The sequence below is a fragment of the Calliphora vicina genome, chromosome 1, assembly GCF_958450345.1.
Source record: "Calliphora vicina chromosome 1, idCalVici1.1, whole genome shotgun sequence".
NCBI lineage: Eukaryota > Metazoa > Arthropoda > Insecta > Diptera > Calliphoridae > Calliphora > Calliphora vicina.
The window spans coordinates 41199173-41218176 of NC_088780.1; the positions used below are offsets into that span (position 1 = coordinate 41199173).

A 19004-nucleotide genomic window follows, 5' to 3' on the forward strand; every position below is an offset into this window, starting at 1 on the left:
GCAAAGCTTTAATTACACATATAAAATATGATTCGCTTGTGCTAAAATATTAGCTGATTTTGCACAAAACCCGGACTACCAGGACTTTCACCTTAAATCAGAGTCACGAAATGAGACGATTTCTGTATTTTTCTATTAATGAGAAGGATGTGTAATATTCGTTAAAGCCTATTATAGCACTCTGAATTGCTTCGGTATCACCTTGTAGTGGATTTTACATATGGCAGTATTTATATATACATGTAACTATAGCAAGATATATGTACTTAAACTAATGCTTCTTGAAAACTACAGTGATGACTACAGAAAGTATAGTGCATACATTTTGAAATACTGCATAATAAAGAAGAAAATGTAAAAGGTCAAACTTTTTTTTTTGGAATATACTACATGAATATCAATACAATTTTGCAAGCATGATCCAAAATTAAGATGAAGGAAAAAACATTAATTATGAAAATATTGCTCACAAGATAAGTAGTGAGGAAATTTTATTGTAAAATTTTTGTTTACTTTTTATTTATGTCAAGTAGGGATAATGTACTATTAATTCGATATTTTAAATAATCAACAAGTCATTATTATAGGAAAGAATAAATTACACAGATGAACAAAATTGACATTTTGGTTTGGTGCCGTGGAAAATGTTTTTGATAAAACATGTATGGGACATTACATAGTCAAAACTATATTTAGTTTTTTTTGAGGAGCTCTTGTTTTTAAGATATCGCGGTTTTAATTTGTTTGGTTATTCTGTATTTTTTTCTCTTTTTGTTGGGTTATTTCATAAATGGAGACTAAAATTAAAAATACATCTTTGTACTGGTATTCTACACAAAATTATCTTTTCTTTGACATCAATTTTGTTTATCTGAGTTTCAGGATATATTGGTGATATCGCAAGGATGTTGAAAATTAACTTTTTTCAGTTTCATCATTATAAGTTTGACCTATCGTAAAAGGGTTCAAAATTGTTTCACTATATACAATAAAAACTTATCAATAAACTAATTTATATAAAAATATTGAAAATTCGCTGAAAATATACTAAACTATTTGGCAAATAACTCAAAGTTTTACAGTATTTTTCATATGTATTTCATATTAAAAAAACTATATAAATGTTCGTAACTTGAATGTTTTACACCTGTTTTTTTTATAAATATAATTTCACTTGTTATATTATTTCATTATGGCTAGTAAGATGAGATGCTGTGTTAAAAATCCTAATATGTTTTGTTACATTTGTGACGAATATATGTTATAAGATCAGCGAAAATCAATTACAACACTGTTCTCCAATTGTATTTTGCTTACTTTGGTATTCAAATTCGCAACATAGACAATTCCTGGATATATAATGTAGAAATAAATCTATATGTTTGTAAAAATTTATTTTTTCTATAAAATACTAGTCTTTTTTTTAAAAAAAAAATTAAGATATTTTCACCAAAAACTCTGTAAATCACGTAAATACAAAATTCGCAATATTTTAAAAACGTCAAATGAAGTATTTACATTGCTATAGTTAGAGTTAAATGTGTATTAAAAAATAAGACTAATGACTACCTAAAAATTTATTTATAAAAAAATTGTTTTTTAGGATGTAAAATTTCGGGATATTATCTAAATATTTCATTAAATTTTTAACTAATTTTTCATTTTAATTAAAAACTATATTCGCTATAATGCCTTGAATGTGCAGTGATAAATTTTTATTTAAAATTTTCATAATGCACAATTTTATTAAGGATAAAGCTAAAAATGTCAAATTTCAACTTTCCCGAAAGATCAGACAAATATGACAAAATATCCATTAGAGTTATTATACTCAAAAGAAGCATATGTTTATGTAGACCAGTCTCATGTTAAAAAAATTTCACATTCTTAATTGCATTACCCAAAATTTTGAAGAAAAACACAAAAAACAAGTAAGAAAGTATGGTCGGTCAAGCCCGACCATAAATACACTAAGTAAAACAGCAAAAAAATGTTTCTTTTAAAATTTCAATAATTTGTATTTTTGAGTGATTTTCGGAAGTGGGGTTATATGGGGGCTATCAACAATTATGGACCGATCACCATGAAATTAGGTCATGTGATTTATGTCTATTAAAGTTAACTATGTTGAATTTTGTGTGTTTACCAACATTTTTAAGCGATTTATGCACGTTAAAGTGATTTTCGGAAGCGGGTCTATATGGGAGCTATGACTAATTATGGATCGATCGTAACAAAATTTGGTGACATGAATTTTGTGTATATAAAACTTAGGTTAGGTTAGGTTCCATGGGTAGCCACTCTTCAAGCAGCTCACTTGGGTCCATTCAAAACTGATCCCATTGTGATACCCAAGGGGTAAACATCTTGGTATTAATTATACGTCCGTTGTTTCCAGGCTAAACCAACCAGATTCTCTGATGAAAGAGTAGATTCGTCTAAGACTTATCCTTGATAGCTCATCTAAGCATGATAGGAATGGTGTTCCGAAGATACGTTCCCTCAGATTTATCAGAGCCGGGCATTGACAGAATAGGTGTGACACCGTCTCATCCTCTTCTTCATTATGGCAGCTCCTACAGTAGTCATTATACCGTAGGCCCAATCTCCTAGCATGTGTCCCAATTATACAGTGTCCTGTAATGAAGGAGACAATTAGCCTTATTTGCTCACGACGAAATTCCATAAGTAGATTCGTCCTGCTGGCATCATATACGGGCCAAGTAGACCTCGTTGTAACACAGGAAGACTCATTGGTCCACCTGCTTTGTGCAGATTCATATAGTGTCCGCTGAACAGCCATCTTGCATATAGCAAGGGAAATACCAGAAAAGGGGTCGATCTCATCATCATCCATCATCGCCCCCATTTTGGCCAGTTCGTCAGCTATACAATTACCCTGATTACCATCATGGCCAGGGACCCATATAAGCGTTATCCTAGAATGTCTCGCTATCTCATTAAGGGATACCCGGCATTCCTCGGTTAACCTAGATGTCGTAAAGACACCCGCTATTCCTTTAACGGCAGCCTTGCTATCGGTAAATATACATATATCACCAGATATTTGATAAAACCTCAGCCAGTTGGATGCACGTTTAATGGCCGTAATTTCCGCCTGAAGAGCCGTACAGAAGTTAGGTAGCCTGAAATAGGATTTAATCCCATAGTTCTCAATAAAGAAACCACCACCGACCCTATTGCCCCTCTTTGAGCCATCAGTGAATACCCTTATGACATCATCAGGGGGTAAGAGTCCGCGCTGCCATGAATCCCTATTCGGGATCTTAATATGGAAATGCATATCGAAAAATGGTTTTGCGATGCAGTAATCGACATTACTATGTAAGTACCCATAGTAGTTCAGTATCTTAGAGTGCCCATGATCTTTACCATACCACGAACATCCAGCATTTAGTCTCACAGCAGAGTTGAGAGCCATTTGTATCACCATCAAATCAACTGGTAACCAGTTCAGGATAGTAAAAAGTGCCTTAGAGGGGGTAGTCCTTATAGCGCCTGTAATCAGTATCGCAATAGTCCTGAGAACTCGTTCCACAGCCTTACGGTGAGTAGCATTATCCAAGGCGTGCCACCACACCAACACTCCATAGAACAAGATGGGTTTAACAACTGCTTTGAAGATCCAACTGATACCCTTCGGCATAATACCCCAGTTTGTACCAATTGCCTTCTTACAGGAGTAGATGGCTACATAAGCCTTGTTAATCCTGTTTTGAATATTCAAATTCCAGGACAATCTTTTATCTAGAATGATGCCAAGATACTTCGCATTATCTCTAATCTCAAGACTGATTCCATTCAGTCTAGGTGGTCTGAAGTCATCGATCTTATACCTCCTAGTGAAGAGAACCAGTTCCGTTTTTTGTGGGTTCACACTAAGTCCACATGAAATACTCCACTCACTCAGTGTACTTAATGCTGATTCCATACAACTGGATATTGTATCCAGAAATTTACCAGATATAAAAACTGCAACATCATCAGCATATGCGACTGTCTTGATCCTTCTGTTATCCATCCTGATCAACAGGGAATTCATAGCCAAATTCCACAGAAGTGGTGATAAAACACCCCCCTGCGGGGTTCCACGATTGGCCACTTTTAAAACACTTACACCACCTAAAGTAGCACAAATGACTCTATAACCGAGTATCTTTTCGACTAGTCGGCGAACACATAGATCAATTCCCAGTTCATCCATCGCAGATAGGATGGCATCGGGCCTGACATTATTAAAAGCTCCTTCAATATCGAGAAAGGCAACAAGTGAATACTCCTTATGTATTAGCGACTCCTCAATGGAGCCAACTAGCGAATGTAGAGCTGTTTCCACAGATCTGCCTTTGGTGTAGGCATGTTGGGATTTAGAGATGAGTTCCGACGGAATGGTCATTCTCAGATATACGTCAATCACCCTTTCTAGGGTTTTCAGCAGGAAGGATGCAAGGCTAATTGGCCTATAATCCTTTGGTTTAGTGTGAGTCGCCTTACCACCTTTAGGAATGAAGACTACTCTGCATCTCGTCCACCATGTGGGGATATAGGTCCATCTAATACACGCTGTGTATATGCTAATGAGCCATGGTACAACTATTTCTTCGTTCTTTTGAAGATCAGCAGGAATAATGCCATCCGGCCCAGGAGATTTAAACGGGTCGAAGCTTTTGATTGCCCATTGGATTCTATCCCTGTTTATCGGAACAGAGTTATCACCCGGAGCAACAGAATCGGCAGCCCCATTCATAGTCTCATCATCGACTGGAAGGCAACCTGGAAAATGAGTATCTAATAGGACCTCAAGTGTTTCCCTACTATTCAGAGTCCATCTACCACAGGGTTTCTGGATATAGCTCGGTACAACCGGTGAAGTTGATAGAATTTTACGTAATCGGTTAGTCTCAGAGGATCCTTCCACGCCGCTACAGAAGTCCCTCCAGGCTTTCCTTTTCGCATTCCTCGTAAGGTTCTTAAAGTGGTTCACCGAGGACTTATATTCCGGCCAGTTACCCAGCCTCTTTGCCTCGTTGAACAATTTACGACACGCCCTTCTTGCGTGTGCAATCTCAGGGTTCCACCAGGGTGGCTTATTCCTACCCCTGCAGATATTCGGCTTACAGGCCAAATTAGTAGCTGATTGGAACGCTTCTGTAAGTGCCTCAACTGCTACCTCAATATCGTCCCTATTTTCAATAGTGGGCGGGTTTGGTAGAGACCGGGAGAGTACATCACTCTGCAACTCCCAATTGGTCTTCCTCCTATTTAGAATGGTATTATCATTCCTATAAGTTACACTGATATTGAAATCAATATATAGATGATCAGAAAAAGAGCAGTCGTCGGAGACAGCCCAATTGTTAATCATACTGTGGTGCTCAGCACTCACAAGTGTTAAGTCTAGTACCTCACTTCTGTTTGAAACAATGAAGGTAGGTTCTGAACCTCTATTAACTACTTCCAAACTACTATTAAGTATGAAACTGAAAAGACTCTCACCTCTTGTGTTGGTGTCGCTGCTACCCCATACAATGTGGTGCGAGTTAGCGTCAGCACAGATAACCAATGGTATCCTGGACTCATTCGCCTTTTTCACAGCACTACGGATATCATCGTTTGGTGGATGCTCCCCGTGGTCATGCGCCATGTAGCTGGATATCAGCCATAACAAACAGCCTTCATTAGTTTCCCATGAGACTGCTACTGTATCTTCATTACTGTAATCAGACAGAATGAAGATTTTCAAAGAGCTTTTAGCCAATATACAGGATCTAATTTTACCTGCGCCTTTAGCGAAGTAGAGCTTATAGCCCTTCAAACATAGTCCACAGATACGGTCCTGATGGACCCAAGGTTCCTGGACCATGACTAGCTCCTCCCCGTTCTGAGCAATTCGGAGGAGCAGTGCAGCTGATGCTGCTTTAGAGTGGTGAAGGTTTATCTGGGTCACCCTCACCATGCTCCATTTTTACAATAGTGACGTCGGCGTCCTCCTGGTCAGAATTCAGGAGGGCGTCCTCGTCCACCACCTCATCCATCCGTTCAAAGAATGTACCAACTAGTTCAGAGACTGAGTTGGTATCTTCAGTGTCGGCTGGATCAGTGGCGTCATTGCAATCCATGCCCTCTTCCGAGAGCATGGGCTTTACATCACCTGAGGATGTATCGCCTTTGTTGTCGCTACGGTAGACACGCAGGATGATCGTACCAAATCCATAGTAGACCTTCCCTTGTGCCTTCCTTAGCGGCCCCAAAGAGTCCTTATTCAGGACAACGATCGCTTTCCTTGAAGAGCCCTCAGCGTCCGTAACCTTAACAACTTTCCAGTCTTGAGTTGGAAGCTGTGGGTTACAGCACTGAAGGATCTCCAAGATCTCCTCCGGGCTAGATGGCTCAGCTGGTATTTTAGCTATGGATCTAGGCTTTCGGGGTATCTCACTCACAGATACCACCTCAAGCCTAGACCCCGGCCAAACCTCACCCAGTGATGCGACGGCAGTCTTTAGTAGCAACGCTGAGCGTTCATCTACACAAGACATAAGTTTTACGTGACCCTGGTACCAACCAGCGTCATCGCATTGTGGAGGAGTGCCTGGGTTCTCTTTGAGAACTTTCCAAAACACCCCTACCAGTTTTTGCTTCACCATATCCCAATTCAATTGAGATATGGATCCGTCATTCGCACTCCGGTCGATAACCGCCCTAACAAGACTGTCTTTGACAATCTCGCTAAAGGATTTAGCTAACGACCTTTGTGCCGCTTTGGGACGTTTAGGTCCCGGTTGCTGGCTCTTGGTCGCTGTATCCTCCTCTGAACGTTGCCGTTTAGGCCCCGCTGGTAATTCAGCAGAAGGAGGAGCGGTCTTGAGACCAGCAATATAGGCTTTCGCCCAGGAAAGCGAAGCTTGTTGCTCCTTAGTGAGGTCCTCGACTTTTTTCGAGCCAAGTGCCTCAACAAAGCGGTAAGCGGAACGCCTGGTGGTAGCAGCCCTTCTAGCAGGGTTTTTATGCCTGGGGTTAGTTTCAGAGCCGGGATTGGCCAGGGGTGATGCGTCTTCAGGACAGGAGGATTCCTTCACAAGACCTGAGCGCACAATTGGCATATGGGAAGCATCCGTGAGGGGCGACTTAGTCGCTTCCCCCTTAGAGGCACCCGAAACAGGGGATTTAGCCGCCTTGACGACTTGGGCTTTCGCGGCTTTGGAGGTACTTGGAGAGAAGTCCAGAGGTACCTCGCCGCTTAGGTCACTACCACCTATTGCCTTGGATTTTTTACAATCAGCCAATCTGGGTATGCCAGATTGACCTCTTGCGACACCAGTAGCATGCAGACTAGTCTGGCCCGGTGTGATCACCTGACTAGCCTGAGTTGCAGTAGCATTCGACTCACCACAGCCCGAAACCATCGCTGTGGGAGTAGGGTCCCCGGAGATTATGAAGCCCCCGACCGGGTACATGGGGCATGACTTATCCTCTTCCATTGAGTCCTGATGGACAATTACTTGCATTTTATACCTGCTGCCAGGTGTTGAGATAACTGCCGCCCCATTGGAGAAACAGACGCAGACCACCAGCCGCCCAATATGGGAAACAGACGCTGGTGGATTTCGGACGGACATTAAAGAGTCCTTACGGACCAGCCGGACTATCCACCTTAACCACCCCTCTCAATGAGGGGAAAATGGTTCGATGGAAATAACATCTGATAGCCGCCCCAGAGGAGAACAGACGCTATCAGACAAAGGGAGGGTAGTTCTTAGTATCATGCTCAACGCGTGCCCTTCTGGAATGGGAGACCCTGCCAGAGACAGCCAACTCAAGTTAAACTGTCCCCTCCAGCATGGCCAACGCGAATCATCGCACTTAAGCCTCTACATCGCGTCAAGATGACTACCCATCGTAGAGGAATAAAACTTATTTGGAGCGGAATTTGTGGAGATACATATATAAATTAAACATTTATGACCGATAAAGTCCAATTTCGGGAGGACATTCGTATGGGGGCTAGGTGAAATAGTGGACCGATTTCAGCCAGTTTCAAAAGGCTTGGTCCTTGAGCCAAAAAAATAATATGTACCAAATTTGATCGAGATATCTTCAAAATTGCGACCTGTACTCTGCGCACAAAGTTTACATGGACAGCCAGCCAACCAGACGGACGGACGGACGGACATCGCTTAATCGACTCAGAAAATGATTCTAAGTCGATCGGTATACTTTAAGGTGGGTGTTAGACTAATATTTTTGGGCGTTACAAACATCTGCACAAACGCATAATACCCTCCCCACTATGGTGGTTTAGGGTATAAATAGGGTATTCAATGAAAATATAAAAACCGCGATATTTCGAAAACGCGAGCTGACTGGAAAAAAACAAGTATAACATAGTAATGAGGGTTCATCAACGTGTACAAAAGGTAGTTCAAATCTCGGGCACCAATATCTCTGTTCAGCAGTGTTATGTTTGAATTATGATTTTCTTATTTTTTTTAAATCGAAATTCTACGCTATACTATTGGGCATATGACTTTAAAATGCAGGATCTACAATAGACGTCATATCTTTTGAATGCGGTTTTTGCTTCTAATAACTTGTATGTCATTTTGAAGGTATCTGTCATTTATTCAACTTTTTTTTGGTACGAAAATGTCGAATTTTATGAAAACAAAGCGTCATGTGTTTTACTTCTTTAATCCAAAAAAACACTCAGATTGCTCACCGAAAGCTATGGTGAACGGGCTTCATCGGTTTCAACGTGCGAAAGATAATTTGTATGGTTTAGATGTGGTGATTTTAATACGGAAGACAAAGATAACCCAGGCAAGCCAAAACAGTATGAAGACCAAGAATTAGAGGCATTATTCCATGAAGATTGTTGTAAAGATTGTTTTGTAGTAATTATTCACTTCACTTTAAAACTTATAACTTATTAAGTTAAAAGAGTTCTTATGACTAAAACTTCAATTTACATTTTTTAAATTTTCACTGTCGAACCTCATTACATTTTTACATAGTAAAATATTATACCGATATTCGCTATATTTGTGGAAATATTACTAAGTTTATTTTATCGTATGTAAAATTTAATTTACTAACAAATTTTAAATGCGACACAATGCATTTACAATTTATTATTGATGATACCAGCCAAAGTAAAGAAATTTAATAATAATAACGCTCTCCTGTAAATTTGGTTTTTGTAACATACGATAGTTTCGCGCAAATGGGTCGATATGCTGGCTTGAATTTATGACGTATATGAGTTATTAAAGTTTGAAAATAAAAAGAAAAACACAAAGGAACAATATAATAAAATGTTATATCTATTTATGTAACAAAACACAAAATGCTTATGTAATAAGCTTTTAATATGAATCTTGGGTATGCAAGGACTTTAACTTAGGCAACCATATCTTCCAATTCGATCTATAAACATGCAAAGTTGTCACCGATTATAGACCAAATTTATTAAAATGCTACACAAAGTAATAAAAAATTAATTTTTGGATAATATTTACTTTATATTATAAACTTTTTCTCAAAACCTCTTGATAGAGAATTTTATTTATGATATCGTGATTTCGGTTAGGATGAACGTAAACAAAATTCGGATATTATTCAATACCAAAGTACAACAAAATCAAGAAGAATTCGTAAGTTCGACGTAAGTTCCTGTCAACAGGTATCTGTGAGTTGACTCCTGTCAAAATTTAAACAAGCTGTTTCATTTAGTTTGTGTTTGCAAACCATTGATAACAAACAGACTACCACGTGACTGGGGAAAAAAGTGAATACCGTGTGCTCATTAAGTATTATTTTTAGCGGAAAAATTCATCACTCAAACCAAGACAAAATCTGCACCATCAATTTTTAGTACAGGCACGGACGATTCCGAAAGTTTTGGATGCTCAGTTGAGGTCTCCACATCCGAAACAATTGAAATTATTCACGATATGATGCGAGAGATCGTGGAGGCCATAGGCATCTCACATGGCTCAGTGGTTTCAATTTCGAATGCACACTTAGGTATGAGAAAGATGTCCGCAAGATTTTAAACGCAATCGCAGGAGTGTTTGGCTTTGTTCAACCGCAATATCGATGAGTTTCGTAGCCGTGGAACGAGACCTGTATCCACAATTCACCAGAGACGTAACAGCTGTCAAAACGGTGAGTTTCTTGGGGTGAATCGGCTCTAAAGGATGCCAAAGATATGCTGACCGTTGTTTAGGATGTACGGTAAAACAATGAATGGCGAATATCCCAACTTATTGTTTCGATTTAATGATGATTTGAAAAAAATTACAGCATTTCGTCAAGAGAAAGGTTATTTTTCACCATTACTTTTTCATGGTAAAAATCCATTAATTAGGCTACGAATTGGTCACTCATTCACCCTGTTCTCCGGATTTAGCCCCCAGTGACTATTTCTTGTTTCTAAATATTATGAAATGGCTCTTATGAACTCGACAAATTTTATTTTTTGGAAAGGATAAAAAAAATGGGAGAAACGTTGGACAAAATATATAGTGCTCAAAGGAGACTACATATTGTTACGTTTTTACCTTTTTAAAAACGTTGGTTTATTTCCTTTAAATAAACCGGATACCTTTGATTGCAAATAAAAGCAGTTTAGTATTTTAATATTTGTTATAACTCCTTATTTATTTATAATGTACAACAACAACAATTTAAATAGTCTCTCAGTGTTTTTATACACGTTTATAAATTCGCAGAAAGATACACACATTATAATGTATAAGTATACACTGATAGTGCAGTTGATGTCTTTACTTAACAATGCTTCAAATTAGATCTATTTCTGCAATGGTCTTCAAACTAGAATATTCGAATTCTAGAGCTTTCGATGTTAATCAATAATCATTTATTGTTGCCATACTTACAAACAATGCTCAAACTCAAAGCTTTTATTTATTCAATGTTGTATGATCCACAACAGTGTTAATAATACCCACATATATATATATTATAGTTTGAGAAGCACTGCTGTTTGAGAGGCATTATACTACTTTAAACCATCTGTTAAAACAGTTATTTTTAAATTCAAGTACATTTGTGCAATAATATGTTGAAAAATAACATGGTTTTTTATCTAAAAACCTGTATTTCATTCTAAATGACAGGGATTTGTTGATTATTTAATTATGTGAATTTAAAATTTGACTTTTCATAAAAAAATAATAAAATTTCCATCATAAAATATACGAACACTTTACAAAATTTTCTTATAATATACCAGAAAATTTTCACAAATATCTGGAATATTTTATTTCAGAAATTAGCTGACAATTCTGTTAGCCAACAATGTCACTTTTAAAACTTCTTAAGCAACAGTATACTGCAATTCATTTCATATGCTTTCCTAAATTCAAAGAACTTTGTCTACAATGAAGGAGATCAGGGAATTTTAATATTTCACTTCAATTTAATTAAGTTAAAATTTAGAAGTGTTTAGACAATGTAAAAAAAGTTCTTTTCTCAGAAATGATTGGCATGATTCATGACTTCATCATCAGTTAAACCAGCTTGAACTACATATTTCTTTGTCATGTAATTTTTTATTGGGTAATTATTTGATAAATATTTATTTTATTTCTGGCATCAGACTTGTCCGAAAACACAATTAACTGAAAAGTGCGACTTACTGTACGCCAGCTGAAAATATAAGCAAGCATACAAATACTGTACATATCATTCAGTCTTATTGCCTTACAATAGTTTACTTCCAATATATGTCTTATTTAATTATGCTAACTTATTCTTAAAATAAACTAAACTTAGTTTACTTTTGCCTTTGACTGTATTCAGAAATACACTCAATAATACAGCATGTTCTCTCTGTGAGTTTCAATGATTTAGTTCTTATCATAGCTAGGACTGAATGTGCTTATGCCTACCACTGTATTTTTGAAATTTACTTATACTTTTAGTGAACAGCACGTTTATTTTTCTTGTCGCTATCTTTATCATCTGCATCATTATCATCATCATCGTTATTATTATTATTATTGTCATTCGTAACTCCCAAGACAGATTCTGGTTGTTCTTATTTAGTTTTGTTATTCTTTTTCATTTTGTTCAAGTATGTGGCGAACATGTTTCGGTGTTTTTTTTTCAGCGCGGCTTATTCTTCCATCATCATCATTATTATATTTCCTATTGTTGTTGTAATTGTTGCACTCTCCGCTATATTTGGATTTGTAAGAGCATCAGAGGTTTTTTTCATTTCATTTCGTTTTGTTTTGGTTTTTTTTTTGCCTCGCCCTTGTTTTTCTTACTCCCCAAAGGAGCCTTGGGCTTGTCTTGCCAGCTGCTGTGGTGCGGGTATAATATAGTTTTTGTTTGTGTTCTTTCTTATGTTTCAGCTCTGATATACGAGTATTTTTCTCCTTGTTTTAAATATTTGTTGTGATTGTTTCTGTTGTTGTTGTTTTTAGTTTGACGTTATTGTTTTCTTAGTTAGTGGACTGTTTTCCTTTTGGCAGGCCTGTTGTTTATTTTAACAAGATTTAAATGTAAGCTGCCTCTTCAAGTTGTTTAATTTTTAAAAATCCCATCAAGTATGGAAACAAATTTACATTTTTAAAGATTTAAATTGCATGACAGAGATACTACAATTTTGTTATGATTTTTTTGTTTTTGTAATAACAAGATGAAAATTTATTGGCCTTTCTGGATGTGTGTATATCAATATTGAATTGTGTTTGAGAATATTTACAATAAATTAAAGTGTTTTGTGTGGTACAGCATTCATAGTACTAAGGGAAAAAATATTGATCTGTATAGATTATAGATAAAAAAATAACTTGATAAGTTGACATTTTAATGGCTCAATTATAAGCCAATTGAACCTAACAGTTTCTTGGGCTTTAGAGCTTTTAAGTCAATATTTCTTAGACTGTTTTTAAGAGTGGTTAATCTATGTATGTATGTGAAAACAAAGTTTATTGCACCAGCCAAAAGAGAGTAGAGGGATACAATTTTCAACAATCTGTGTTTTAAACGAAATTTCAAAAAATTATCATAAACAATTTTTAAATTTATCAAAGGTTTATACTATATCAAATTTTGTACGGAAATTATGTTTTATAAGCCTTTGATAACTTTAAAAATTACACTGTGCAACAAATTGAGACTTTTTGATTGGAACAGAACAGCGACCCTATAGTGTTGAGTAGATAATTTTTGTAGAATAAACTTATAGTCCAGCTGGTCTGAATTTTTTTTACAGTGGGTCAAAGTTTAAATTTTTTGATCGAAGGTAGCATTATACTAACAGAAAAAAAAGTTGTAAGTTAATATCTGAGAGAATTCTTATTGTCAGTGTTATATTGTGGAATTTTATGGGGATCATTTTTGTGGAAGATCTTAACCCCCTATCTGCTATCTTTAGGGGTCAAATTGACCCCCTTTTTTGAGATAATCGAAAAAAGGACACTTAAGGATTCAAATATTCTACGAAATTTTTTTCCGTAAAATTTCATTGGGGGTCACCAAAGACACAAAAGATATAAATAGAGCCCTTTACGCTTAATTAGCAAAATTACACGCCATATCGGGTCTCACATTCTTTATAAACAGGGCAACCAAAAATATGCTCTAAAAAAAGTGTTTTATGCGCATAAAATATGCACTTAAAAACGAAAAATATGCTCTTAAAATATAAAAAATATGCACTTAAAAATAGTTGGTTATTGTTTGATTTCAAAATTTCATTAAAAAAATATATATGAAGTAAATAAAATATTGAGCTCATAATTTAAAATTGGTTATTATAGGATTAAATATCGATTTTAGGGAATTTGGCACTACATGAAAATAGTTATATTCAATTCATTTTATTATATTTATAAATAAATTACTATGTGTTTACTTAAGTTTTAAAATTTTTTAACTAAATCTTTGTTTTAGATTTCTGAGTTTCTTAGACAATCATAATCAAGTGATTTGTCTCATCTTTTAAACTGCTTAATACTTCAAACTTTTTTTAGTAATTAGTGGCATAATATTTTACATTCTCAATCCATGTGTCCCAATATTTATAGGATCCCTACTGAGGATGTACCCAATAAGTTTCTCAAAATGTTTCTATTCTATATGAAGCTTTAAAAGCTTTTTTATCATTTGAATAATGTTTCAAAAACTATGTGAATAGCGTGTAAATTTTTGGTAAAAAATTGCAAAGGATTTTGGAGCATTCATCATGTATCTAGATTAACATCTGAATTCGGCTTCTAAAATTTAAGTAGAATTATAAAAGAGCCTTACAATAGTGGAATGATTAGTTCTATTTAAGACTGCGGCAATTAAAAAAACTTTTTGTTCAAGTTTTATCACTGGGACTCAAAATACCGTGACATTTCCTATGTTTCTTCCTTTCTCATCCATTGTATCGTTTATCGATATCCACGTATATATTTTTTTTAACGATTTCTTAATAAATTTTTTTACAAGTTGTGTAAATATATCAACGGGTTTTGAACGCAAGATTTTCGATAGATCTTAATATTCTGAATGTCTGTTGAATACTTGTTTAATTTTACATTTTACTATTAATGCCCAAACTGTCTCAATCTCAAGCTGACTAAAATTCCTTCTTTTAAATGTATCCAACAATTTTTTAAGAATTTGCCCATAATAACATACAATTTTGGAATTTTCTTTTAATTTTTTACGTATTTTTACTATTTGTTAAATTTTAATATTTGTTGTATATTTTTAATTTAATTGAAATATATGAAAACTAAGCTCCCTTAAATCAACGAAAACTCTGTGAATATAAGCGATTATGGGTACTCTATTTTTTATTTAAGTAACTTAGGCCAATTATCATTGGACCTTAACAAAATAGTAAAATATAGAAATGAAAAATTACAATACAAACCATAAAATTGTATAAGGAAAATAAAATAATGAAAAATAAAAGAAAATATCCAACAAAAATATGCAAAAATATGCTATAAAATGCAAAATATGCCAAAATATGCAGTAAAGGGCAAAATATGCAAAAATATGCGCTAACAAATCGATGCCAAAATTCTTAAAATTGTCTGAAACGGATAAATACTAACTCATATGTTTATACGACGCACAGCAAAAAATATGATATTGCATATTTTTGGTTGCCCTGTTTATAAATATCTTCAAAAATCCAAGTATGATCTGAATGAGCTGAAATTTAAAATGTAAATAGTTCATAAGGAGATCTACAAAATATATGCAAATATATGTAAGTTATCTCTTTTAGTTCAAGAGATATTTAGGTTTATTTATTTTTTTTAATTCTGCTCCATATTTTTTTTGGTTTTTTAGATATGGCGGGCCTACGAAGGTTCGGATTTTTTTTTTAAATATTATCTATATTTGCTATAAAATTTCGAAAACAATTTAAATTTCAGATCATTTGGATCATACTTGTATTTTTGGAGATATTTATAAAAAATGTGAAACCCGATATGGCGTGTAATTTTGCTAATTAAGCGTAAAGGGCTTCGAGGATTTACAACTTTTGTGTCTTTGGTGACCCCAATGAAATTTTACGGCAAAAAATTTCGTAGAATATTTTAATCCTTAAATGTCCTTTTTGAAAGGATTTTTTTCGATTTTCTCAAAAAAGGGGTCAATTGACCCCTAAAGTTAGGAGATCTAGGGGTCAGTTAAGATAGGAAATAGTTAAGATCTTCCACAAAAATGATGCCCATAAAATTCCACGATATAACTCTGACAATAAGAATTCTCTCAGATATTAACTTACAACATTTTTTTCAGTTAGTATAATGCTACCTTCGATCAAAAAATTAAAACTTTGACCCACTGTAAAAAAAAAATTCAGACCAGTGGACTATAAGTTTATTCTACAAAAATGATCTACTACATGCCTTTCAGAATTATATGGTCGCTAGTCTGTTCCAAAAATGCTGTTGGACAGTGTTATTTATGAAAATGGCATATGGTAACATAGAGACGAGACGTAATTGTCAGCAAAGTCTGTTGTCGTAATCGTAATCGCGATTATGAAAAATTGTAAATAAATTCAATCCCTAGTGGAAACCGATTTTATATTGACGGCATTCGAGGCAATTTAGTTTTTGGTCATAAATTTGTTTGCAAATACATTTCCTAATATTTAGTTTTTGAAACTCATACAAAAACTTCCTTTTTAAAAGTTTCTTTTTTTAATTTCTTTATATTATTTGTATGAAAATATATTTTTCGATGAAAATAATGATTTGGTGAAAATATGATTTTCTTTAATAGCGTTCAAGCATAATTTCGGACATGTAAAACCGTCTTTCAAGGTATTTCAGCTTCAATTCGCATAGTAGCCAATTTTCCTGCTTTTGGATGATTCCTGCTATTCGAAAACGTTTTGAAATTGTAAGCTCTTGTTAAGTTTTACGACAATCTTCATGGAGTAATGCCTCCAATTCTTTCCTTCAAATTTTTTTTTGCTGGCCTGGTCGAGAATAAATGGCACATATGTACCCTTCAAAGTGACATACAGTGGTGGCCACCGATTTAAGACAAATACTTCAATTTTTTTCATCAACTGAATTTTAAGTGCTTTAGAGCCAAAATAAAAGGACTTCTAGGGTATACAATTTATTATTAATGTTTCTAGTTTCTCAAAAATGTTTGGAAAAATCGGTAAAACATATATGGACAAATATATGTGGAAATACATTGACCCACCTCAGCGAGCATCCGCTGTTAATAACATGATAGGACCGAAACTAATGGAACTAAAAATATGAAATTTGGTCCGAATACTTTATAATAATAAAAATATAATGATAAAAATGTGAGAAAATATGTTTATTTAAAAAGAAATTTTTGGTCAAGTTGTAGAAAAATCTTATGAGTTCGTGGTGAATATGTATGAATTGATACAGTCGAATAAAACACACTTGTGTGTTAAAACAGTCCTCATGCATGCATATTTGTGGAAATATTTGAAAAAATAATTGAAAATTACATGGAATTTAGCAAAAAATGTTTGTCTTAATTACCTGGCCACCACTCTATAAGTTATTAAAAATAAAAATCCAGTTAAAAATGTTATGCTGTTATCTGTAAATGCCTCATTTTTAATTCATAAACTCAATGTTAAAATTCAAAAACTATTTTTAATTGGATTTTAATTTATATTTTTAGAAAATATTGTTACTTTGTCCCATAACTTTAACAGTTATCCGATTTTGCTAAAATTTTCAGTATTTCGTTTTTAGATGATGGAGGAATTGCTCCCTAATCTACACATGTAGTATATTCCTAATCTTAAGAAGTTAATTCAAATCCACTCTACTATACATATCCACTACACTCTTTGTCCATTTCCAACTTCCACGTTTTGTACATTATGATTAATTTCCTGGTCAATTGAGCTCCTATTTTTTACCTTATAACTAACACTGAATAATATCCGTGATACTCTTATTATGTACTATTTTTTTTATTTTATTTTTCATTCATTCATACATTTCTTTGACACAGTTTCTCATACCACTTTTTTGAAACACTTAATTCTATAATATTCTGCAAAAGCGAAAAAGAAATTGCATTATAAAAATAATATTTCTTACAATACTTACATATCTATGCACTTCATACACTTGAGATTTGTTTTTGTACTTCTACCCAACCATGACCTCCTTCATTTGATGAATTAAACTTCATTCTTGTATGTCTTGGATATATATGAAATTTAATAAAGCATAAAAACTTCATTCAAACACTCTATTCTTTTATAATTTTTTTCCACATCAAATTAAGGTTATTTAAAAAATATGTTCTCAAAAGCTAATAGCTCTTTATACCATAAACTACAAAAGGAAAACTATTTTAAAAAATTGCTTAATAAAAGAAATATGATTAAAGGAAACTATTGGGTGGATGAAAAAAAGAACTATTGGAAATTTAAAAGAAAAGTAGATTATCATGTATTATATTTTAACAAACTTATTCGTCTTAGTCTACTTAGTGTAGCAAGAAAACGAAATGAAATAAAATGGGCAACATATTTTAAAGACACTTTTAAGGAAAATGTTATTTTTTGTTGTTGTTTGGCAAAACTTCAAAAACCTAAAGAGGGTTGGTAATATATTTTCGTTATAATAAACATATGCTCCCTGCTGTTAAATATTTAGTAATGTAGCAAATACTCACACTTATTTTCATATATTCTTTTAAGGGGTCAAAGTTGATTGGAAGTATTTTAATAATATCTTTTTAGTAAAAACAAAACATTTGTTTTGTATTTTCCTATGCTCTTGCAAATGTTATCTTTTAATTATATTCTAGAATCCCTTTTTTCCTATAAGGTATATTTTACTTCTTAGTATGCAAAACATATTCTCAAATATCAATTTTTAATATTAACAGAAAATATCAAAGAAAATACAGATTTTTAGTACGTGCAACAGCTGCTGGGATTAAAGTTTTTTATAAGTATGAGAAGATTGACTAATATATTAAACTAGTTATGAAATTTATTTATTTAAGACTTAAGTATTAAAAAAGTGTAGTTGGTGTTTTGAGTTTTTACACTATTTGTTTAATTTTGTTGGTACAAATTCTGATTCATTACAATCTGAAAATAATAAATTTTAAATTATATCAGAATTAGGGTGTCTAAAAATGTTCGATGTTGTTGTTTGTTTGTTGGGACCATTTCTCAAATTGTTTGCACTGGCATTAGTATTGGGTATGCTGGAGCAAAGGATAAAAATTTACTTTTTAACTTTTTTATTATTTTCGGAATATTTCTCGCAAAGGAAACATGTGTCTCGCAAAGGAAACGTTCGCTTTGCTTTACGTTTCAAACGCAATCTAAATAAATGATTAAGGTGCTGGTTTTCTAACCCAAACGAGTATTTTGAGAGGAAATTTAACTTGTGTTTTGTTATTGTAACAAAAACAAAATACATGTAAAATTTTCACTCAAATCACTCGTTTGAAAAACAGCACAT

At 34.1% G+C, this 19004-nt stretch overlaps 2 protein-coding genes across 2 annotated transcripts in view; both read right to left on the minus strand.

Annotated features, from left to right (window-relative positions):
• Positions 1–5665, minus strand: part of LOC135963740 (uncharacterized) — a 123457-nt gene extending 117792 nt beyond the window's left edge. The window contains exon 1 of the mRNA XM_065515711.1: positions 4738–5665. Within this exon, the coding sequence (XP_065371783.1) occupies positions 4738–5665 (928 nt within the window). The remainder of the gene's footprint in view (positions 1–4737) is intronic.
• LOC135948963 (uncharacterized) lies at positions 5213–7903 on the minus strand. Its single transcript, XM_065498417.1, has 2 exons — positions 5800–7903; positions 5213–5735 (listed from the first exon to the last, which is right to left on the minus strand). The coding sequence occupies exon 1, from the start codon at positions 7635–7637 to the stop codon at positions 5940–5942; it is 1698 nt and encodes a 565-aa protein (XP_065354489.1). The 5' UTR covers positions 7638–7903; the 3' UTR covers positions 5213–5735; positions 5800–5939.
• Positions 7904–19004: the final 11101 nt, after the last annotated feature.